Consider the following 25,278-nt stretch of genomic DNA (forward strand, 5'->3'; position numbering starts at 1 on the left):
TTCAGCTACACATTACCGGTCTGTGAAAAAAAGGCCCACATCACACCGTCCATGGTGCAAAAAAGTTTGGGAACCACTGCTCTAGGTGACTGCTCCACGACAATGACTCCCAGCCATGAGAAATCGTGAGTTACACACATGAGTGTGTTAGGTCAAGTAAGTAAATGAATGTTTTACATAAGTGGAAATAAGGAATTTCTAAGCATTTTGAAACTTACTTACTGACTTATATACAGTGATGCCTCGTTTCTTGCGGTTTATGGGAACAGAAACCGCCGCGATAAGTGAAACACTGCGAAATCCCCCCCCCCCATTTTTCTATGTTCAATGTATTTATTCGGATTTAGCATTGGAAAGAGATACGTATAAGACGTTTTCCCCCTTTTTTTTTTTTTTTTTTATACCAAAGTATAATTAAAAAAAAAAAACCTTTATTTGTGTATATATATATATATATAAGTATATAAATGTTTTCTTCAGCACTTAAAATGTAATTTTAGTTATAAACATGTTGCTGTCCCATCGAATTATTAAAAAAAAAAAAAAAAAAGAATAAAGTAGAAAAATGCTTGTCTTTATCAAATGCTTCATTGAGTGAGTCCTCTCAAACTGCTCACTTACACACAATGAGTTGCCACAGCAACTGTTTGACAAGTTAAACAATGATTGACGCATGCAGCGCTTTGAATCTTCGGCTTCCAAGCATCCAAAATCAAACATTAAAAGTATGTCAATCATCATTAACTTTAGTAAGCAACTCCAGTGCACTGTCTGACCAACAAAGAGCAGCAGGAGGGATCTGTATTTATGATTATTTTTTAAATTAAAACAAAAAATCTGCGATGGACTGAAGGCGCAAAGTTTGAAGCGAAAAGTAGCAAGGGATTACTGTACGACTCTCTCCGCATACGCACAAAACCCCGCTGAAGCTGGAGGGTCAACTGAGTTAATAATTTGTGACTCTACCCACTCCATTGACGGCTAATCATATCAAAGAGTTGAAATTTAAATATTGATTATTCAAAATGGATTCAGTCAACTCCCCATATAGAGAATTGAGACCGACTAAAAATAGACTTTAAAAATGATGATATGGGCACTTTCAATGGCAAATTGTTATGCTAACTGGAATGAAAAGTTATGCAATATAATATAAAAAGAAAAATAAACAGTTTAAAAGTACGAACACATCTTTCATTGTTTCCTACCTGCACATTTGGTCCTTGTAATGAGAGGCGGTCCAGCTTTGCCTGTCCCGCCCTCTCCTGGTCGGGTGAGTAAGACTCTGATCTCGTACTCGGTGTCTGGGTCAAGATGCCATAATTTATAGTTGGGGGAGTTGACAGCGTGAGTCTCAATCCAACTGCCTGACGTCATGCGGTACTCCACCTTAAAAAAAATTATGTTCAGCAATCAAACATCATCATAAAAGGATTCCAACACAACAGCTTGTTCATACATATCCTGTGCATGAATTTAACAATAAAATACAGAATAACGACAGCCACTACGCACCTCTTTGAGTATAATGGGACCGTCTCCAAATATGGAGTTGGCATTGAGCTGAATCAGCAGGTAGGTAGGCCCAACGCCGAGCAGCTGGGGTGGGGCTATGGGGTGTGGAGGCTCTGGGGAGAGAAAACAATGAATAGGATCAACATAAAGAAACCTTCAGAGACTCACATGGGGATGACAGAACACACTAAAACAAGGCAACAAAAGGAACAGCAGAGTCTAGGGATATACTGTAGTCGCAGGGATAAAAAGTTGTAGGAAAAGTGAAGCGTAATTCAAACAAGAGCACCTCGAGAAACCACACATCTTCACCAGGGTGATGTACTTTTAGTTGTTAAGAGCTTACACTGACCTTACTAAGTGTTTGATCAGATTAGATTCAACAGTGATATGTGTCAGCATTAGTGCTGGGCGATACAGCCCACAAAACCATCACAAAATTTTTTTCTCCTCAATTTTTTCCCCCACATTTTTATTTATTAATCTTTTTTAACTTGCTTTTTCTGCTAGTTTCATACAACTGAGTCTACCATTGTACATTAGCACTGAGCTACTGGGCACCGCCAACATTGGACTATTTTAGAGGATTGTTCAAAAAATGCCAAACTTTTCGTCTGCATATCAATATGTTCGAATAAATATGACACGGTTGCTCGTGATCGATCTAATTTCGTCAGCATATTTAATGTACCACGTTAAATTTGTCAGTTATTTCAGCATCTCGACCTTTAAAGAACACCTTAATCACACAGTGGCGCATGATTATTGTGTCGAGGTTGCCCTGGAAGGAAAGGTTACAGCTCTTATGTTAAAAGTGTCAGTTCAGTGCCTTGTCCAACAATTCCTCGGACAGTTCTGATTCAAACCTATAGGCTTTAGGCCATGAACATTTTCAAACCCTGAGTCCTGCCAAACCATTGGAACAATGCCTTCCATTCATTAAAATAAATCAAAGGTGAAATAAAGTATGAAAATCAAGAGAGACTCAACCATGGGTGATATAATGGTACACATTAAAATGGACATTAGATGGCCTGAAGTGTTGTGAGACCTGAACATCTATCTCCATGGTTTTTAGAGATTAATTTCAGGCCTATACACCAATTCCTTCTCTCCTAATAATAGTAATATCATGCTACATTGTATTTATAAAGCTCTGTATCGCATCACCTAACATAATTCAGCTTTACTTTCAAACGGCAGCTTGTAGATGTGATGTTTTATGCATCGGTTCGGTTTGCTTAGCGTGGTGTATCGCTGCATTGAATTATAATGATCATAATATTAAAGCAAGCATAACTTTTTGAAGATGCAGCTCATCAAAAGACAGTCTACCTTCAGTAGAAGACGTTGGGACTGCTTTGAACAACAGTAGCGGCTAGAAACATGATGAAAAAAAAAAGATTCATTCAACTTGTTTTAAATGGTAATAAAACTAAAGTAAAAAAAAAGCATCATCTAATGTAATGTGCCTTTAGAAATGTAATAATGCTCGGTTTTCAACTGGCAAGGTTTGAAATATGTCAAATTGTCTTAGTTATGATTCTTATTTTTGTGGCTGCATTAAATATACATATTAAATTCACATACAAGATGAAAAACAAAGTATTTTTTGTACCCTGAAATTATGGATTTTACTGTACAGTGGAAGGAAAAAGTATCTGAACATTTTGAAATTTCTCACATTTCTGCATAAAATCACTATCAAATGTGATCTGATCTTTGTCGAAATCACACAGATGAAAAAAACAGTGTCTGCATTAACTAAAACCACCCAAATATTGATAGTATTTCATATTTTAATGAGGATAATATGCAAATAATGACAGAAGGGGAAAAATAAGTAAGTGAACCATCACATTTAATATTTTATGCCTCTCCTTGGCAGCAATAACTTCAACCAGACACTTCCTGTGGCTGCAGATCAGTCTGGCACATCGATCAGGACTAATCTTGGCCCATTCTTCTCTACAAAACTGCTGTAGTTCAGTCAGATTCCTGGGATGTCTGGCATGAATCGCTGTCTTCAGGTCATGCCACCGCATCTCAATGGGGTTTAAGTCTAGACTTTGACTTCGCCACTCCAGAACGTGTATTTTGTTCTTCTGAAACTATTCTGAAGTTGATTTACTTCTTTGTTTTGAATCATTGTTGATTTAAAGCATCCATTCTATTTTTAGCTTCAACTGTCTGACAGACGGATTAAGGTTTTTCTGCAAAACATCCTGATAAACTTTTGAGTTCATTCTTCCGTTACTGATTGCAAGTTATCGAGGCCCTGAGATAGCAAAACTGCCCCAAATCATGATGCTCCCTCCACCATGCTTCACGGTGGGGATGAGGTGTTGATGTTGGTGAGCTGTTCCATTTTTCCTCCACACATGACGTTGGGTGTTACTCCCAAACAATTTAACTTTGGTTTCAGCAGTGCACAAAACATTTTGCCAAAACTTCTGTGGAGTGTCCGAGTGCCTTTTTGCGAACATTAAACGAGTAACAATGTTTTTTTTTTTTTTTTTTTTTAGACAGCAGTGGCTTCCTCCGTGGCTTCCTCCCATGAACACCGTTCTTGGCCATAGATTTACATACAGTTGATGTGTGCACGGAGATATTGGGCTGCGCCAGTGATTTCTGTAAGTCTTCAGCAGACACTCTAGGGATGTTTTTTGCCTCGCTGAGTATTCTGCGCTGAACTCCTTTGGTGGACGGCCACTCCTTGGGAGAGAAGCAACAGTGCCAAACTCTCTCCATTTGTATACAACTTCTCTGACTCTCGAATGAAGGGACTAGGTACCGTTCTCGCACACGCCATATAATTGTTTGCATTAGTCTAACACATTCATCCAACTATATCTTAGGCAGACTTCACTCCATGCCCATGGACACAGTAAAGTGAATCACCTTATCAGGGCAAATGAGGGGGAAATGGAAAAATGGTACCGTTTCTCGTAGGCACCGTCTAACTGTTTGCTTTACTCTAACACACGTAATATAATTAATCAGGGAATAGTATCATTTTTCATATTTACTGTGGGACTGTACTATTTTAACACACCTAATATAAAATAAATAGCACACCATAGTTGCATGAAAATAAGCAGAATAGATACACAACGCCATCTTATCACAGAAGCCCAACGTGTACGTCACGAGCAAGATTGACACACCAACTCTTGCAAGCAGTTCTCCCGAGCACCAACAAGTAGCCCGGATAACAAAGTTGATAGCGGGCGCTGGGGACGTCAAGACCAGCGTCGGTCGCTGTGGCAACCACGTCCCATCCACGGACGAATCTAACCGCCCAAAACCGGCCACAGAGTGATGGTCCCAAAACAACACTCAGCCACACCTTCAGCCTGGCCTACTCCACCACGAACTTAAAAAACACTGGACACTGAGATAACACAGATTCACTGCTCGGAAACTTTTCTATGTCGCCTTGTTTTCGATTTAGCATGGTTCCTTTGTCATCTGTTTTTGCCTTGTTTTTTGACCATTGTCGACGAATAAATTGTCAACCTGTTTTCGGTGAGCCTTCTTCAAACTTTTGAAACATGGAGTCAGTACAAAGGGTTGACACAAGAGGTGAACGTGCGGAATATCCACCCTCCTGGTTGACGCACGCGGAGGCAGCATCGGCAGAGCGGCACTTTGTTCGGCTGTCGCTGTTTCCGTGCAGCTTGGCCGGGGGCGAATTCCAACACGATTGATGAACATCCACACTTTTAGAGATGGTTTTGTATCATTTCCCAGCTTTATATAAATCTACAATCCTTGATCGCAGGTCTTCAGACAGCTCTTTTGACCGAACCATGATGCACATCAGACAATGCTTCTCATCAAGACAATTCTTACCAGGTGTAGCTGCCATTCAGGCAGAATAAATAAATAAATAATTTACTCTTTGATCTGGCCGTGTAATGTGAAGCATTTAGTTTCTTTGATATGGGGTGGGAACTAAAGTTCACTGTCGCAAGTTGACAGGGGCACTATTAAGCGTTACATCAGCTTATTATCTGACGAACACTACTAGAGTATAGACAACTTTTCAGTACCTCTGATTAAGATCAACAAGGAAACATCACAAGTGCATAGTGCATCGAAGAATTGAAGCTGAACTAATTTCCTCTGGAGTAAAGCGGCCAATGAGGTAATTTAGTTTGTGTTATTTGTTAGTTTGCGTTAATTGACTTAGTTTCTGTTAGTGTAGTTATGTATGCATGTTGTTTTATGTTTCTGTGTGAATATATTTTGACTTCATGTATATATTTATCTGTGCTGTATGAAAATGATCTGACTTAATGTATATATTTGTCTGGACTGACTTTATGTATATTTTTATCTGTATTGTTCAGTTCTCACGGCATTGTCACCGCATTGTCAAGGCAAATCAAGGCATTGTCAAGGCAAATCAAGTTCTGTGATTAAAGCCCGTAAAAGAGAAACAGCTTGGTTCGTCATTTCGACTCGAGAGGGAATTACACCAGGTGTGTGTTCTATAGTGGACAGAGCAGCTTTAAACCACTCATCAGTGATTGGGTACACACCTGATTTAAATTGTTTGGTAAAAATTGGGTTTCAATATCTCTTTAAGTCTCCTTAGGCAGAGGGCTCACTTACTTATTTTCCCCCCTTTTGTCATTGTTGTTTGCATGCTATCCTTCTTAAAATATGAAAACCTTTTGGTTTGGTGGTTTTAGTTAAAGCAGACACTGTTTTTACATCTGTGTGATTTTGACTAAAATCAGATAACATTTGATGGTGATTTTATCCAGAAAGTCAAAAGGTTCAGATTCTTTTTCATACCACTGTATGTGCAAGTTCACAGTAACATGATTAGCATTAAAGACCCCAAGATAAATTAAGACATCCTATACCTAAACAAATAAATATGTATGTAAGTTGCATGCACACACATATACACACCTATGTCACCATTAGTAAATCAAATAGATTTCATCTGTATCTCTGTCTTTACAAAACCTTAGAAAAATATGATTGCTCTGCAGCCTTATCATAAGAAAATATTATCTGCATTGAATGTGTTTGTGTGTGTGTGTGTGTGTGTGGGGGGGGGGGGGGGGGGGGTTCATTGTGGCAGCCGTACTTTTAATAACAGTGCATTAACGTCACATCTCTCTTCCATGCGTGCATTTGAATGTTTGTTTGTTTGTGTTACAGTTCTTTTGAATGTGTGTTTGAATGTGGCTGTCAGACTGAAAAGACATCTTTCTAGCGACACATGAAACACTGTAGTTTGACAGTACGCTGGCTTGAATTGAAATAATGAAGGTTGAAACTAGTTGGGAAAACTAATGACGTCAGCAACGTGCCAGCTTGCCACAGCATCAAATAAAACCGACATGATGATAAAAAAAGCGGGAAATAAAAGCAAAAAGAACCGTGCATTAAAACAGTTTAATCTGCATGCAAGTTTGTGTGTCACTGAAAAACCTAGATACTAATCTAAAACATAAATAATAGACATAAAAATAAAACAGTAAGACGTTTATTTGGGTTGTGCGACTCCAGAGGAACGAGTGCTGAAGTTGGCTGCTTGCTTTTGATTTTCAGCCTTTTTTCACTATTTGACATTTGTACAGTTGACCTAAAAACAGAGCAAATCATCAATGGTGTTGATGTGATGAGTCGGGTTTGTTGTCACATTTGTTTGTATTATTAATCATGTGAGAATCAGTTTTTGGGGTCACATGTAAATGATAGTAAACAAATACTGGCAGAATGTCAGATTTGTGTTGACTCTGACATCGCATGATTATTTAGTGAGGAAAAGAAATACTTTAATCCTTTATGTTGCCTTTTCTTTCATTTTTATTCCTTTACATATTCGATTTATTCCTTCAACTCTGGCCCGATTCTTGGCTTTAATCTGATTTTCGTTATTTCTTCTTATCCATTATTTTATTCTTATTATGCAGAGTATTTTCTGTTAATTTTTGTTGTCTTTTAACTTTTCTCTCAAAATTCCTTCTGGTCGGATTTTATGTTTCTCAATCAGACGACAAAAATGCAAAAAACGGAAAATGGAACCCAAAAAAAAAAAAAAAAAAAAAAAAAAATTTAAGCAAGCTCCGAAGACAGCGTATAAAGAAAAAAATAATGAAAACACACTAAAAAGAAACTAAAGCAAAAAAAAAAAGGAAAATATGAAGAGGGGGAAATTAAAATGAAACAAAAAAATATGAGAAAAGCAACAAGTCAGGGAAAAAAATAACTCAACCAGTGTCGTTTTTGGCAGCCCTTTTAATTTTTGTTTTAGTGTTAGTCTTTTGGACGCAAATACTTATTAGTCTTAGGCCATGTTTACACCTACCATTTTTTTTTTTAAACCAGGGATCCTGCCCTAATACGTCCGGAAAAATTATGTCTACATAAGTACGTTTGGAGAAAAAAAAAAGCTTCCACAGCCAACCGTATTCATTCGTTTTCAAGTACATTCATAACAATGCACGAAAAATAATTGTTCATAAGACCCCCATCCTTCACGTGTTCTTCAATATGAAGCACTGCTAGAGTCTGTGAATAAATAAAAAAAACACCTAATAATTAGATCTAAACGTAAACGATGTAAACAATGGTCTCATGTGTGACGTAAGAAAGTTTGTCTCAATCAGTTACGTTTCCATAGTTAAATCTTTGGTTATTAGTGTCCACATGATGGCGCCACAAACGCAAAATTCGCACATCTTCACTTTGGACTGAGTTTCTAAGAGCCCTCTTTTTCAATGCTCAAAATGTGCGGCTGCGTGTGGATGATAGGCCTTTTTTTTTTTTTTTGCCATGTACCTTGCTACGTTTAGACATGGATGGCCTTAGTCATATTTTCGTCACTTCAAAATGGGTTTGCATTCATCTAGTTTTAGTCAACAAAATCTTATAAAAAATTCTCGTCTAGTTTTAGTCGACAGTTAATGTTTTCGTCTGTTTAGTCCAAAAATAAAAGGTTTCCCACTATTTCGAGTGAACATACAGACGAGCACATATTGCAGCATCTAGAAGGACAATGCCAACTTGGCGATGATAATACAGAGCAGGAAAAGCAGTACATCATTTTCAATTAAACCCACCTGGAAGCCAGGAAATGTATGTAACAAAAAATGTTGTCCGAGCATTTAACACCGGGTTGAATTTTTTTTTTTTTTTTTGCTATTCATATAGTCTAGCCAGAAGTTGCAAGCAATCAGTACTTCCCAGTAATTGCTCATTTATCAAACAAATCAGCTAAAGTGGGCTAAATGCCATTTCTCCAACTGGTTCTGCTCAAGACCAACTGACCAGAAAAGCAAAATGGCTCTGTTTTAGACTTCTAAAGCTAATGCTAATGCAAATGCTACACTAACACTAGGAGTTAGATTTAGACTCTGATGATCGCTCAGCACAGCCCTTTAAAGGCTAAAGAAGTATTGCATATTCTCTCTTGCCAAGATAACAAATCTTCCAGAGTTTCCAAAAAAGCAAGATGGAGCGCAACCTATCTTTACACACAACCTAAAGGAAAGTGAGGCAGAGGTGCCGCACATCTCACATGAGTGATATGACCCAAACACCGCTACGATGCAAGCTGACATACTCCACGTACAATATGGAAAATGTCACGCATTCTGAACATATGACAGAAACTGTCTCATTTTTGTCTTGTTGTCGTCACGTCAGTTGATAACTGGCGTTTGTCCCGTTGTGTTCTATTCTCCCAAGCCACATTTTTATCTCATCACCGTGACATCATCGTCATAAAAAAAAAAAAAAGTACATACGTCGACAAAATATTTTTCTTTATTGTTATTGTTGAAGAAAACAACACTGAACTCAACTGAAATGAATCTATTTCACACTTTGACGACAGAGCAAAACCTCAGGAGAAATGAAAGGAAGTTAGAAAAAAGCTAAATTGGGCAAAGAAGGGAAAATGGGACAGAGAAAAACAGCTCATAGCATTGGTGACTTGAGCCCGGTAGGCATCGGCGTTGAACGTCAGCAGCCTTGTCAATAAAGTTTAGCTTTCAAAAAGCGCTGCTGACATAATTCGGGATACACTGGAGGACATTCGACCTCCACAGCAAAGCAAGAGAGGATGAGTGTAAAGCAGTGATGATCAGCAAACGCAGAAAGCAAAGGTTTTCTTGAAGCACCTGAAGCTCCAGCTGTCACTATCACTTGGATGAGTACTGTAAGCCCGGTTGAGATCACAAGAGTAAAAACAACATTTACAAGTGGCTCAATACAGGTTTAGGAAAGCTGTATGGATTGGAGTATGTTTGTATACTGGACTGTCTCAGAAAATTAGAATACACAATATTCTAATTTTCTGAGACAGTCCTGTACATTAATCCACCATTTAAAGCAGGGGTGTCCAAACTTTTTGCAAAGGGGACCAGATTTGGCGTGGTAAAAATGTGGGGGGCCGACCTTGGCTGACGTCCTTTACATAGAACAATATACAGGACTGTCTCAGAAAATTAGAATATTGTGTATTCTAATTTTCTGAGACAGTCCAGTATATGCGTGCTTGTGACAGTAATATTGGAGGAGCTTTTTAGGCCATGGCTTGTGTATAATGCAAGCTGGCATCGTGGTGAGTGTGTGTGTGTCATGATGATGTGCTCTGTCACAGTAGGAACCAGAGGGCAAGGCTTTATTAGAGCTGCACTCTGACAAAACAACTACTGACAAACACAAACATTTACTGTGCTGTGTATATATACTGAACACACACACTCACCAGATTCTTTGACTTTCTTATGACTTCGTAACACATGCACACAACCACACGCTTACCTAACGGATGGCTACATCACAAGTATTGAACATTTTACTTCAAAATACAAGGCATTGTTGTTCACAGAGTTTGAGTTTAAAACAATATAGCAAGTCCCGTGACATTACACTCTTAAAAAGCAGTAGGAAGGACCACAATAAAAAGTGACAATGATTACAGTTGAGGTTATACAGTGAGGAGCAGAAGTTCACCCACGTACAAAATAGGTAGAGGTCTGCAATTTCAAACATCGATGTATTTCCACTTATAGAGACATCTAAAAAAAATCCATGGCGCACATTGAATGATTTATTGGGGTTCATAAGTATTTGTACCGCTGAGAAAATCAGTGCTAATATTTAGAGCAGAAATCTTTTTTGCAATTACAGATTTCTGTAGTTCTTCAACAGGTTTTCACATATGGAAAAAGGGATTTTGGCCCATTCCTCCACACAAATCTTCTCTAGATCTTTCATGTTTTGGGGTTGTCGTTGAGAAACACTAAGTTTCAACTCCCTCCAAAGTAGGGCTGGGCGATATGGCCTTAAGCACGTATCGCGGTAAATTGAGCAGATTTATCTTGATAACGATAAATGACGATAAATTCGCCCAAGCGGACTGTTATATAATTTGAAAATCTGAATCAATGCATGGAATACAGATTAACCGTTTTTTGTTGATTTATTTACCAGCTTTCAATTTAATATGTTTAACAATCGTACATGCAGTCTAAACATTAAGTATACAAAATTGTAAACGATAAGAATTCAAGTATAAACATTTATTACAGCTTGTATGGCTTGAACAATGTACATTGTCAAAATCAATATGCCTGTGCAAACATGTCATTGTAATACAAATGACTTACAGCTTGAACAGTACACTTCAAAAAGACAACTTATTGTTAATGGCTGCTGTGATATATTTACTTAACACAACACCCAGTGTATTTTTTAATACATGCAGGCACACATGAACCCCCACACAGACACACACACATTAAAGCTGCATTGATCTATTGACACAGAATTAAGCACATACAGAAAAATGGCTGGGGCCATTAAACAGTCATATTAAAATTTTCACTGTTGGATTGTACTTTATGTTGAATGCTTTACTATCACAACAGCCATCAGAAATCACACATACACAGAGATACACAATAACGTGACATACTAATTGCTAGATGCAGTCCGTGCCCAATCCACTCATTAAGTTCAGCTGTTTCGCCAAGGTTAGAGCCGCTATCCGACTCCATCACGTTTATTTGTAGTGTTAGCCGCTAGCGTTAGCCACTAGCGTTAGCCTATGGCTTGGCTACTAGTAGAAAGCATTGAAAGAATCCTCTTTGGAAATCGTGAGAACAAGGGAGGACAGCGGGTGAAAGCCTGTCTGGATGCCGCCATGAGTCTATTTAATGTCGGGTGAAAGTTTGGCGAACCTTCCTTAAGCCACACTCCACCACGTTTGCTTGTAGCGTTAGCCGCTAGCGTTAGCCACAGGGCTCTTGTTTGTTTGGCTTCCTGATAACCACATGACTCCATACGTAAGCACACTTTCTGCTTTCTTAAAGGAGAATGAACATTTACGAACAACACAGAGTCAAAGCGGGTTGAAAAGACTATTTCCTTGTTTTATTAAATTACCGAATTTACCGTCATGGTCAAAATTACGCCGGTCATCGTGAAGAATTTCGGTGCCGGTAAATTTTCGGTTTACCACCCTGCTCTACTCCAAAGATATTCTATTGGATTGAGATTTAGAGACTGGCTATGCCACTCCAGGATATTGATACGCTTGTTATGCACCCACTCCTTGGTCAGCTTGACTGTGTGCTTCGGATCATTGTCATGTTGGAAGATCCAGCCACGACTCATCTTGAAGTCTCTGACTGAGGAAAGGAGGTTTTGGCTCAAAATCTGGCGATACAGTTCACCATCCTCTGTTTTATACAGTACAGTCGTCCTTTCCCCTTTGCCGAAAAGCAGCCCCAAAGCTTGAGGTTTCCGCCCCCATACTTCACAGTGGGGATGGTGTTCTTGGGACTGTACTCATCGTTCTTTTTTATCCACACACGACGAGTAAAGTTTACACCGAAATGTTCTACTTTGGTCTCATCTGACCACATGACTTTCTCCCATGGCCTCTCTGCATCAATCAAATAGTCCCTGGCAAACTTCAGACGGGGCTTTACATGTACTGTCTTCAACAGGGGAACCTTCTGAGCAATACATGATTTTAAACCATTGCACCGTAGTGTTCTACTGACAGTAACCTTTGAAACTGTGCATCCAGCTCTCTTCAGGTCATTGACCATCTTATGACGTGTAGTTCTAAGCTGAGCCCTCACTTTTCTCATCATGAGTGATGCCCCACGAGGTGAGATTTTACATGGAGATTCAGTCCCAGGTAGAGGTGTAGGTGAGATTTTACATGGAGATTCAGTCCCAGGTAGAGGTGTGTGACATTTCCAATTCTTAGATTATTCGCGATTCGGCCGTGGAAGATTCAAGAATGATTCAGAAACATTCATATTCCAAATATTGAAATATGCCAAGTAAAGCAGAACTAAAACAAAGTCAGCGCAGTGTTACCAGTATCCCCAAGGGGCCGCTGTCCTTTTCAATATGACCAGCCTTGCCACTTTTGCGTAGAAGAAGAAGTGGACGAGTGAGGGCCGAGGGGGAGAGAGAGGCAGGCGTTGAGAGGTGCACACCGCGGGAGCCCTGTGTTAAGTGGCTGTGTCCCCGCTGGTTTGTTGTGTTTGTTAATAAAGTCTCCACTGCAAAAGCCATCCGATGCGTCCAGGTGTTTTTATACACTACGCCACCCCCCTGGTTATTCATGGGGTAAAGGGGGACTATCTTTTAGGGTAGACTGACAATCCTTTGAGTGTCATAATTATTGCTGATTCTCAGGCGTACAAATAATTATTAACCCCCGTAAATTACAAAAAAAAAAAAAAATTAAAAACTCATACAATGTCATTTTTGGATTTTTAAAACTACGTCTCTATGAGTGGAAATGCATCTATGATATGAAATTTCAGACCTCTATTTTCTAAGTGGGTGACCTTGCAAAATCTCAAGGGGAGCAAATACTTCTGCTCCTCACTGTAAATTCTGACTATTCCTACTTGTAATATGCAGACTAAATCTTGTAAAATTACAACTTTATTCTACGACATTCTAACTTATGGCAAAAGTGGATTATGTTATTGACATTTCAACTTGATTCTAGTAATACTGCGACTTTATTCTCTTAACATATTAATTCTTAACCTCCTGACTTAGATCCAGAGAACTTCATTCTTGTGATGTTATGACTTTTGTCCTTTGGCATTTTGACTTCTTTCTCATTAGCCAATGATGTTTTTTCCAGTAAAAGTTAATCACATTAGTAATATTTTGACAGTTTTCTCATAAAATTTCATTTCATGAAATTAAAACTTAATTCTGATATTTTCACTTTTCTCCCCATACTACCTTATTCTCATAGCATGTTTTTTTCTTTTGAAGTAGGATAATGACTTAAACTTTACGATTCATGATTCACTTTATTTATAACCTTATTCTCATTTTTTTATTATAATTAAGTTGATTATTATATTAGTAAAACAATTCATGTAACGTTGTGTCTTTATCCTCATAGAATTGTCTGTATTCTCTTAATGTTGCAACTTTAAGACATTCATACTATTACATTAAAACTTTCAATATGTTAAATGTCATATTATTTCTCCTTGCAATATTTTGACAGTTATTTTTCATTATATCTGTTTCTATATCATGAGTTTTTTTTTCTTCTGTCAAATTTTTAACGTTTTTTTTTTTTTTTTTGCCAACTGTTAGTTAGCCAAAAGATTGTTTACCCACATATTTCTCCTCAATGTAATTGGGCAAACAACCAACTCGTAGTAAGACTGTTTGTGAGCTAAATTAAAGACACAAATGATGAATAGATGTAAAAAGCTGTCAACAAATGATTTGCTAAACAAGATGTTTGCCATTCTCCCTGCTCGCGAAAAACAAAAGCATCTACACAGGGGTGATGTGGGAATCCCAAGTCAGATCTCCCATCATGCATTTGTGCCAGTAAAAATGTGTTCTTGGCTCTGATCTTGACAGGCCTGCCACACACACACGGAAGAGAGCAGATAATGGCACATCTCTGTCATCTACATAAATATCTGTGGACTGGGCCTCTGTGTACCTCCTAGCAGGCAATCTCACAGTCACCCAGCGGACCACTTGCAGCCTCTGGAAATGAAAGATGGATCGATGTCCCACTGCTGAACATTTTCCATGTATACAAGTCATATCTGGGAACGCACCTGCGTTCTTTTCTTCTGTTTCCCCAGATTAGCATAGATTCATTTCACAAAGCTTAATTTCCCTCAACTCCCTCAGCAGATTTCACAATGGGATATATATTTAAATGCGGGATGAATATTAAAAGAAAAATGCTGAACATACACAGCGCTAATGCAGCTTAGTTCTGTCCATAAATATATATGTTCCGCATAAATATTAAAATTGCATATATTTTAAGACGTACATATATATATTTTAAAAAATATATATTTCTTTCATTTCCCTCCTCTGCTTTTCGTCTTGTTTTGATATTTTCAATAAATAAACATGAAGTGGCTCCCCTTCAACATTCCCTCTAGCTGCCATCATTTCTTTGTGATACCTTCACACATTCAGATGGGATTATCATTAATATATACTGATTTTTTCCCCCTATACTCCTAAGAGATGCATAGGCATCCTTTCACAGCTTGATTTCAAACATAAAATGCACTTGCAACGCAATGCATAAGAACCTGTATGTATTTTCATCATTATTGTCACGTCGAGCTGGGTAGCATTGATGATTAGACAACAGACTCCTACCGTGTGGCTTACTTGTCACATATTAGGGGGGATAAAACAAAAGAAACAGTATTAAAACTAAAAGATTAGCGATGGGTATCTTTTGTTCACTGCGTGATGAGAAACATACAATAATTAGATATACACTGGGGATACTTTTTAAAGTTGGAGAATATTGTTGATTGATTATTTTGGTGGGTAAAATTTCAGGTCCTGAATCAAAGATTGGATAATATGCTCAAACCTATGCATATGGCAGAAAACACAGACAAGGCTGAAAAAGCAGTTTCTGCTCTTGCAACCATCTTTAAAATAAACTGCTGTATCTTAAGCCAAAAGAACTATTGTGTTTGATAGAACAATATGTCTATATGCTGCCAGAGGAGTTTCATGGCGCATTATGCCCCCGAACTATTCTGAATTTGACTGTTTTACCCTGGAGACCCCCGTTTACAGACACCGCGCAACTGCTTTTGTTTCTATCCAGCCATAAAAAGAAGGTTATTAATTATATTTATTATTGAAATGTCTTTCATTTTTAGCTTAGAATCATTAATTGATGTCTAACATTTGGTTTATAAAAAAAAAAAAAAAAAAAAATCTGCATCGCGACCCTTGTTATAGTACCGTGTTTCACCCATAAAATTCCCACAAAGTCCGGCTATGGCAATTCACAGCTGTGTCTTGACACTCTGTGATACATGCTAGAGTTTTTGGATCGAGACAAGATAAGTATGCGATAATATCTCGTTAAAAACATGGTATCTTTAATTATGCTTTCTCATACTCTCACCTCGAGGTACCGAAAAGCCACAAAAAGACACATACATTGCAGTCGAACGCTAGCGCGGGAATTATGGACACAGCAGGCTAACTGACTAGCATGCTTTCCATTATCTTTTTGACCCTTGTTGCAGTTTGGATAGCTTATTATGGGATGATATGGATGTGTTAGATACATTAGATGCTGAAATCATAAAGCCTACGTCCTAGGCTTAAAGGCTAAATACAATGAATAGATAGTGTTATATACTCAAATTTATATGTTCCCTTTATGCATACTGAGCCTTTTATTCTCAGTCTCTTGCATTCAAATTCTTTAAACATAATTGAAAAAAATATTTTTAAAGCCCACTGCAAAAATTAAAATATTATGGTATTGGAAGTCAACCCCTAAAATTCCCCTGGAAATGTTTTTTATTTGCACAGATTAAAATCAAGCCAAATCAAATACTGTATGCAGTAAAGTCATCATTTACAATTTTTTACATTTTAAATTACATTTATTTACAAAATAAAACACAAATTCAATATACATTTACTCAGACACCAATTTCCTTTATTATTGTGCTTGATTATCAAAGACTTGAGTAGACAAAGGGGGATCATCTTGAAGTGTTCGTTATGTACCTGGATGGGTTTTTAAACCTTTTTTTTAAATGAGAAGCTTCAATAAAATTTCAAAGATGACAAAAATGTTTTTCATTCACCTGATATGACCTACTTTTAAGGTGTCAAAAAATGCCCTTCTGTTCAAAAATTTTCTACACCCAGAAAGTACAGATTTTAAGCTTTCCAATGATGTATCACATATATATATGTAGGGCAATTCTGAAACTTGGCCAAACTGGGGGTCTCAGAGTGGAACTTCAAGTCACCTGAGTGTTTTCCGCCATATACCGTAATTTCCCGAATATAAGGCGCACCCGAGTATAATGCGCACCCCAAATTTACTTGTAAAATCTAGGGAAAATTATTGTACCCGTTTATAACGCGCACCCTAATTTTAGCACCAATAAATAGAAGAATACAAGAAAACAGAGCTCGTGTACAGATACAGAAATGTCATTTTACTGAATGGTGAAACACAGCACAAGCATAGCATATTGGTAGTTCAAAACATTACCATAAACTGACAATATTTACGGTAATAATATGATTTGACTTCTCCAACTTACCAGAATCTAGGAGAAAAAAAAACAGATGTGACTTTTCTTATAAAGGCTGCTGTATAACGTGCTCGTTTCATCATAATGAATAAATGTTTCTTCCATGGATTAATACGGTAAAATGAAAGTGATAACGTAAGTCGGAAATCCGAGAGCGCTCATCGCTGTCGACACGACAGTAACAATAGGAACTATTGTTATTTGGGTTTGAGTTTCCCGGGAGACAGATATAGTTGACGGACACACACAGGAAGTCTGTTGTTACGTTTGTTATGGTCCGAGTTGCGGAGCTGCAATAAACGTTGACTCAAATGAGTTCAAGAAACTAAATTCTGTGCTTTATCAAGAGTGAAAAAAGCAGAATTTAACACACACGAAATCATTCAGCCGATCAGAGTGAAGTATTACCAAAACAAAATGGTGACGTCACGTACCGTAATGGTCGGCAATGGATCGCCGCATACGTTTCTTCAACACAACGTGGCCGTGTCAATAAAAAATATATATATATATAATAAATATATATTTCTGTCTCCATCCATGTACCCGTTTATAATGCGCACCATGATTTTACAAGTTGATTTTGGGAGAAAAAAGTGTGCGTTATATTCGGGAAATTACGTTACATTAGATATTATCAGGATCCTGAAGAAATACTGTATTCATTCAAAATGTTATAATCATCAAAAACACGACTTATTTGCTACCTTTTTGTGTTATATCTAACCATGAAACAAATAAAATCACTTCCAGTCAATATTTTATGTAGAATTTTTGCCTAAATATTTGTCAATCTTGCTCAGTGCTCATCTTAATCTTGCTTGTTGCTTCAAAGTTCATGCATTGTGATGCACCATGTAAAAATGCTGTTATCCGAGTTAGTTAATATTCATATTCATCATGTTTTTGCCACAGCTACCGAATCGTATGTGGAATAATAAATATGAGACTCTTCCCCTGTTTACATATTCAGACATAGTCCTCATTCTAATATCGGTGTATTCTTTGGATAATGAGCCAACTATTTACATTTAACATTTTTTTCACCCTCTCTACCTCTATTCTACCCACCACCTTTCTGTCACTCCCGATTGTCTCTCGCCTTTAGCCTCTGTTTTTCCATGCCCTCCCTGGGAGATAATCTGAATATGTGAGCTATTCAATGTGAATGAATAAAGAATCTTGTGGCAAACACACATTGGTGACACGTTATTAACCACATGTCAACTGCACATGACAGATGAAGCATGTGTGTACTTCCTGCTCTCACACACACAAAGAAACTGTCCCAGTTAGTCAATATAATGCAAGATACAGTGTATTCAACCAGTCGAAGATAGAAGATGTATGATTTATAAAGTTGCATGTAAGGATAAAAAAAAAAGAAAAACATTTATTTTGATTTGAAAATTATTGCAAGGTTGTATTGAAAACATAGTTTTCCATTCTTTTTTATAGGTTTTTTTCAACAAGGTGGCTCCATTTTCCTAAATATAAAAAAAAAAAAATATATATATATATATATATATATATATATATATATATATATATATATATATATATATATATATATATATATATAAATATTGTTTTATCATCGCTAGACACACTAAACACGCTGGAGTTAACTCTCGCAGCTGGTGGGCAGCTTAGTGGTTTTGAAACTGTGACGTTTTCATACCACGGTAAACCAGTAACCGGAACATGTCCTATTCGTATATATATGTATATATAGTTTCTGCTCTTGCACTCCTCTTTAAAAGAAATTGCTGTATTTTAAGCCAAAAGAACAGTTGTGTTTGATAGAACAATATGTCTATATGCTGCCATAGCAGATTCATGGTTGCCTGGCACGGCCAGACTGTTCTCCCTGTATTTTTCAAACACTGAGCGAAAAGTCTGGGAACCAGCCCATTAACGGCCCCTCGAGCAGGTACAGAATCAATCGACAAATCAGATTCGTTTATTTGCGTGACGTGTTCTTAACGAGCAACGTCACTCTTTCGCATCGGAAGTCGTCTCCACAACAACACAGATGGTGAACAGGAGAGCCGAGAATATGTTCCAATCCACGGTAAAATCAGTTTTAAATTACCAAAAACACATCGACAAGAGTCATTGACAACAGTCTGTCTCGCGCTAGCCATGTTGAATAAACTCCGCTCTCCTCGTATGTTTACTTCCGCGCGCAAGTCCCTCGTCCTGCCCTCGTCGTTTTACTAACGTCACGTCTGCCCGTCGCTGATTGGCCCACTCGGCTGTCTGTTTGCTGTGGCTTGCTCCGCCCTGGAAATTGTATCCGCTGAATGGTGGCCAGACTCAATAGGTGGAACAGCGGTGAGTCTGGTGTACCAGGCAAGATTCATGGCGCATTGAGCCCCAGAACTATTTTTAATTTGTCCGTTTTACCCTGGAAACCCCCGTTTACAGACATCGCACAACCGCTTTTGTTTCAACCCAGCCATAAAATGAAGGTAATTAATTAGATTTATTATTCAAAATGTCTGTCATTTTAAGCTTAGAATCATTAATTGATGTCTAATATTTCGTTTTGAATAAAAAACCGACTTTAAAAAATTATTCACTCACATAATTTAATCTTTTAAACAAATTACGTCACAATGAAAAATATGGCGTCTGTAAAAAAAGTCACAGATACTTACCCAATAACTATTGCTTAGTTGTATTTTTTTTGTTTCTGTCACATTTTCCGATATGTTAGATGATAAATAATCGATCCAAAAAAAGAAAAATTGGAAAAAAAACGTTTAAAAAGGTAAATATATGAAAAAGAAAATCTCGACCACGCCTTGATGTCTGCGATTTCTGCATCGCGACCCTTGTTATATTACCATGTTTCACCCATAAAATTCCCCAAAAATCCAGCTGTGGCCATTCACAGCTGTGTCTTGACACTCAGTGATACATGCTACATGGAGTTTTTGGATCGAAACAAGGTAAGTACACGATAATATCTGGTTAAAGTCATGCCGTCTGTAATTCTGCTCTCGCGTGCTCTCGCTTCTAGAAAATTGAGATTTTAAGCTTTACAATGATGTATCACACGTGCATATTGGACAATTTTGAAAGTTGGCTAAATTGGGGGTCTTGGAGCGGAACTTCAAGACATCTTAGTGTTTTCTGCCATATATATACTGTATATATACATATATATATACTGTATATATACAGTAAATACACATTTCAAATACAAATTCTTATAGTTTAGTAGTTTAGAATTACCGAATTAGGTATTAGATTATATTTGTTGCTGACATTGTGAACAATGCACAACATAAAATAAGATTAAATACAAAAATTAAATGTTTACTCGACTTAACATTCAAGTATATGATCATACTATACATTTAATACAAATGTACATGTATATGGCTCGCGGAAAAGCCAATTCTACTTCTTGGTGTAAAGTGGCAGGTTGTTGTTTTTTTTTTTAATGTTTTAACAGTAATAAAACCTAGCTTCTATGCTTCATGATCCTGATATCTATTCCTCCGCTCAGCGAGAACATGAGCTGTCTCACTGCCTCTCACTGGTGGACCCCCCCCCCCCCCCCCCCACCACCACCACACATCCAAGTAATGCTGTTTATAACAAAGTACAAGTGAAGTCGGTACGAAATACACAGACTCCGAATAGACCTTCGTGAACCGCGTGCTGACAGACTCCAATCATTTCTTTTTCATTGTTTTCCTTCTGTGGTCTCTCAACTTATTTGCTTGGAGGATGACACGTGAGTGTCGTTATTAGAGATGCATCGGTGGTCCTTTAGCAAGCTAGCTATTTTCTTGCGCCAACGCAACTTCTGGTTTTGGTAATGTTACTTCAGAAGAAAGGCATTTCAGCCATTTCTAATTACTGATAAATTACCGGCATATCATGAGCCCTTGCAGATTAATGTTTTAAAAAAAACCTCACCTCGGACGATAAGACCGGCGAAGTTGGACACCCCCGAGCCACGTTCCGACTGGGTGACGCAGCGGTACAGGTCTTGATCCTGATTGGTAACTTCGTTGAGATGAAATGAGGCAGAAAATCGTCGGTGGTTGATGTTCTTCCTCTGAGACACGGGGATATCTTCTCCATTTCGTCGCTATTGTGGAGAGATGGAAACAGGTACAGTAGGTTTAGAGTGTTGATCAAGGTCTCTCTGCAGAACTGCAACCTTCGCGCATACGCAAGCACATTGTCCTCAATGATAGCAGGTTTGAAGGTCATGAATACAATACAGCTGTAATGAAATCAACGGCTATTAACCTCAATAGTGCTAGCTCCCAGAATCTATGGCTTATTTTTGTCTATTTGCTATTCCATTAACTGTGTTATTGTTACATGTTTTAGTGTGTGCGTGTGTGTATTCATGTGTTGAATAGATAGTTATTCATAAAGTATTTATGAAACCACATTATCCTTTAACCCACAAGGTAGCAGCATCCATTTAACAGGTTTAAGAATGTATATACATTAAAAAAAGAAATCTAGTTTACAACAGAGTTCGGTTAATAATGCAGTGGTAAGGTCCAAATTACAGTAGAGATTTTTACAATAAACCATGTCTAAATAATAAATTCTAAGTCTAAAAAATAAATTCTTGTGTGCATGCCTTTACCTGAAGCCAAAGCTTATTGTTGGATGTATCTCGTCCAGTGGCGATACATTGAAAAGTTGCGTTCTGGCCGGCGTTCACCTCAACATCTCCAAGACGCAGGAAATGAGGGGATTTATCTGAAGAAAAACAACAACAACAAAATTCAGGCTACTTTATTATGTTCAGGCTAGGTTTGCGTTCTGCGGAAATCACACTGTTTCCAGACAGGGGCAGAACATGTACAAACAACGTGGGCATTTTAGGACATTTTGTAACCCGCAGCGATATGTTCACTATTACTACGATTAGATTTTAGAGGAGTCAGGGAGAGCTGGAGCCCAACATTGCCACTGGCTGGTAAGATCACTGTCACAATGTCACAGCTTCTAATACTTAAGCGCCACACTAAGGTATGGAATAAGCCTTTTGAACCCCCGAAGAGGCTGTGAAGCTATTTTTATTCTAGGGATGTGATTGCAATCATAGATAACAGCTGAAAACACACACACATACGCGTGCATCAACTCACAAACGCACAACACACACAAACCTGTGTGTGTGTCCAGAAATGCAGCTGTGAGAATGAATGCTTCCACTGTGAAAGTTTCTGTATTGAGACTTGCAACTCTCTTAATATTCACACCACTTCCAGGTCACTTTACTGACAAAATTTGACAACCTCAAACAGAGCTGAGGGACAACTGAGACACAATATACATTTTACTAATGTGACTCAAAATCAATTCCATCTATTAGAAGGCAGGCTCTACTAAAACGTGTCCCGGCTACGGATAGACAGATGCTGAAATAGACTTTAATTGGTCTTACTCCTCCGTTTGCACCCTGCAGACGCCTGTCTATGTCTTAAGATGAACTCACACACGCTCGCAAGTGTTTTAGGACGAGGCCTCTGGCAGTGCGGAGACACAGAAGAGGAAAAAGAGCTTTGGAACGTAACATGAATTTAAAAAGGAGCGCGACCCTCATCACTTTCCTGTCAGCGCAGGACAAGACAGCTACTGTTCACTGCGTGTGTGCGCGCGGGAGGTGTGTGTGTATTCAGAGAAAGAGAGCTGAGTGGTCAGAATCTCTTCTCTCCATGATTGACCTAATACCGTTTCATTTCCCGCTTCACTCTCTCCAGCCCCCCGCTCCAGTTTCTCTCTTCTCCCACCTTGCGGTCTTCACTCCTGTGTTCCATTTCTTTCGTTTACCTACTACAACTTGTCACCTCTTGCCACATCCCTTCCTTCTTCGAGTCACCTTCCACTCATTTCTACTTATCTGCCCATTCAACTGCGACAGAAACCATCCTCGGTTCGGTCTAATTAGTAGCCGAAGCTATAAGCGTCGACTCAGCGAACTACGACTAATTGCTGGAATACTAATGACTCACCGCATGGGTAGCTGAGCACCTGAATGTCATCTATAACGATGAAGCCGGTCTTCCTGTCCGAAACCTCTGCTTCAAATATGACCTGTGGACAGAAAATAAATGTGTTAGGCTTTTACCACATAACAGAGCAGAAATGGTAGTGTACCGAGTTGAATACAGGGCTAATAAAAGTTGTCTCCCCATTGTCAAAATAGATTGGAGTTGAGCCAGAAAACTCATAAAGAATGGCTCAAAACTCTCACTTGGGAGTAAAGATTGTGTGAAATCTGACACTTCAGTTTAAAGTGCCTGTGACACAAAAAAACATGTTGATTTCATATCACACGCAATTTTTTATGCTCCTGAATGAAATGGACCACTTCGATGTGTGCAGAAGCAATCGATATATTTAATCATTTTTTAAATCCCGTGCTACGAAAATGAGAGATTGTCGGTCTCGGATTAAGGAAGAAGGCGGATGTGACGTTAATGGGTGACACCCCGCTCTCGTCTCCGGTTCTCAATTGTGTCAAGACTTCCACCCCCCTCGGCCCTCTTCGCATGCCCGCCTAGAAAGCACTATAGCACTTGGGCTCGGGCAGCCACACGCTCCGACGTCGGCCGGTTTGTCCGCAGAGAATACGCCATTTTCAGCGTTCATTTGACGGGAACCACGAGCCGAAACTAGCTCGCCGCCGGGGGCTGGTCGATCGGTGAAGGGAATCACCCCCGCCGCCGTGTGTGACATGAGTCGGGGTTGTTTTGTGGCATTTTTCGTGTTCGAAAGGCGAGGAAGAGACGCTCGGTTCGGGTTAGCTCTTAGTCTCAGAGTCCCCGCAGGGAAATGACAAGAGCTGGACTAACTATGGTGGCATAAAATAGCATTCAGGAGGTTTAAGAAGTCGGCAGTTTTTACCATGATGCAGTAATATAGCCCTGTCATACTGAATAAATGCATTTTTAATACTTCATATTCCATTTAGCAAAAGACTGTTATTTGACATGACAATACAATTTTTTTTTTTTTGCAAATGGGGAAAAATACATAGATACAAAGAATATCCTGTAAAAATATTGGAGTAGAAAGATGAAAACAATGATGACATTTTGCAGTCTGTTCTCTGTCGCCATTTTTTCATTCTGAATCTTCCTCCTCCTCCAAATACGACTCAAATATATGTGGCTGTAAGTCACGTACTTCCTCTGGATTGACAATATGGTTAAAAAAATTCACACCTGAACCAGAATCGCTGAAAAATCCTTTCTCCTCCATTGGGCTCAATGCTAACTCCGCTGAAATCGCTCATTCTCTGACTTCAACACACAGATGGAGGCACCAGAGCGCTATATTGATAGGAGCTAAACAGCAGGTTTAAAGACTCATTTCTCGTCATCTGCGCTTTGCCAAATTGTTGTATATAGTCGAATCTTTGCTGTCTAACCGCTCAAAGTGTACAGACGCACAATCTGAGCTCCTGAAAGCACGCGCCTATCTTAACTGATAAGCGCTCAGGGCCGGGACCAGCCTGAAAAATACGACTCCCGTATGACTCGGAAAACTCTGAAACCTGAGGATTTGGATGAAGTCAGCTGATGCGCGCTGAAAACGAGAAGCTCAAGCAAGTGGTTGAGGAGAAGGAGGCTAGCATCAAAAGGCTGGAAATTCTGGCTGATGATCTCGACCAAGGAAGACGCGCAAATGATCTCATCATCTCTGGATTACAACTGACGCCCAGATCATATGCCGAAGCCGCTAGCCCACCTGTGGCTCAACAGGCAACTGCCAAGCTGCAAGAATTTGGAATAAAGGTGGACCCGCAGGACATCCGTCACTGCTTTCTGCTCCCAACTGGGGGGAGAGGACCAGCGACGGTGGTTGTAAAGTTGGTAGACCACAAGAGCAAGGTTGCCCTGCTTGACCAGCGCCACCGCCTGAAAGGTACGAAGATTTTTCTGACTGACAACTTGACTCGCCGAAATGCCCACATAGCGAGAAAAGCACGTCAGCTCAAAAAAGAAGGGAAAATTACCAGCACCTGGGTCTCTGATTCCAAAATCCTTGTCAAGTCACAAGACATGAAGATGAGAGTCGTGAGAAGCCTGGAAGAGCTGACCTCATTCGAAAATTAATGATGACACCTGTTACCACCTTTTGGATGACCAGATTGATGAGTACCATG

At 38.8% G+C, this 25,278-nt stretch overlaps 1 protein-coding gene and 1 long non-coding RNA gene across 20 annotated transcripts in view; one reads left to right on the top strand and one right to left on the bottom strand.

The window, feature by feature from the left end:
* Window positions 1-25,278, bottom strand: part of ptprk (protein tyrosine phosphatase receptor type K) — a 169,177-nt gene that overhangs the window by 66,828 nt on the left and 77,071 nt on the right. For all 19 annotated transcript variants that reach the window (XM_057822731.1, XM_057822733.1, XM_057822732.1 and 16 more), the window contains 5 exons: window positions 23,120-23,201; window positions 21,745-21,860; window positions 21,054-21,228; window positions 1,516-1,628; window positions 1,209-1,389 (listed from right to left, as the gene is read on the bottom strand). In XM_057822731.1, coding sequence (XP_057678714.1) covers window positions 1,209-1,389; window positions 1,516-1,628; window positions 21,054-21,228; window positions 21,745-21,860; window positions 23,120-23,201 — 667 coding nt within the window. The remainder of the gene's footprint in view (window positions 1-1,208; window positions 1,390-1,515; window positions 1,629-21,053; window positions 21,229-21,744; window positions 21,861-23,119; window positions 23,202-25,278) is intronic.
* LOC130907532 (uncharacterized) lies at window positions 5,540-14,882 on the top strand. The gene is made up of 3 exons (XR_009061493.1): window positions 5,540-5,665; window positions 5,871-6,002; window positions 14,419-14,882. It is a non-coding gene; the product is annotated as an uncharacterized LOC130907532 (long non-coding RNA).

Source organism: Corythoichthys intestinalis, chromosome 19 (assembly GCF_030265065.1).
Source record: "Corythoichthys intestinalis isolate RoL2023-P3 chromosome 19, ASM3026506v1, whole genome shotgun sequence".
Classification (NCBI taxonomy): Eukaryota; Metazoa; Chordata; class Actinopteri; order Syngnathiformes; family Syngnathidae; genus Corythoichthys; species Corythoichthys intestinalis.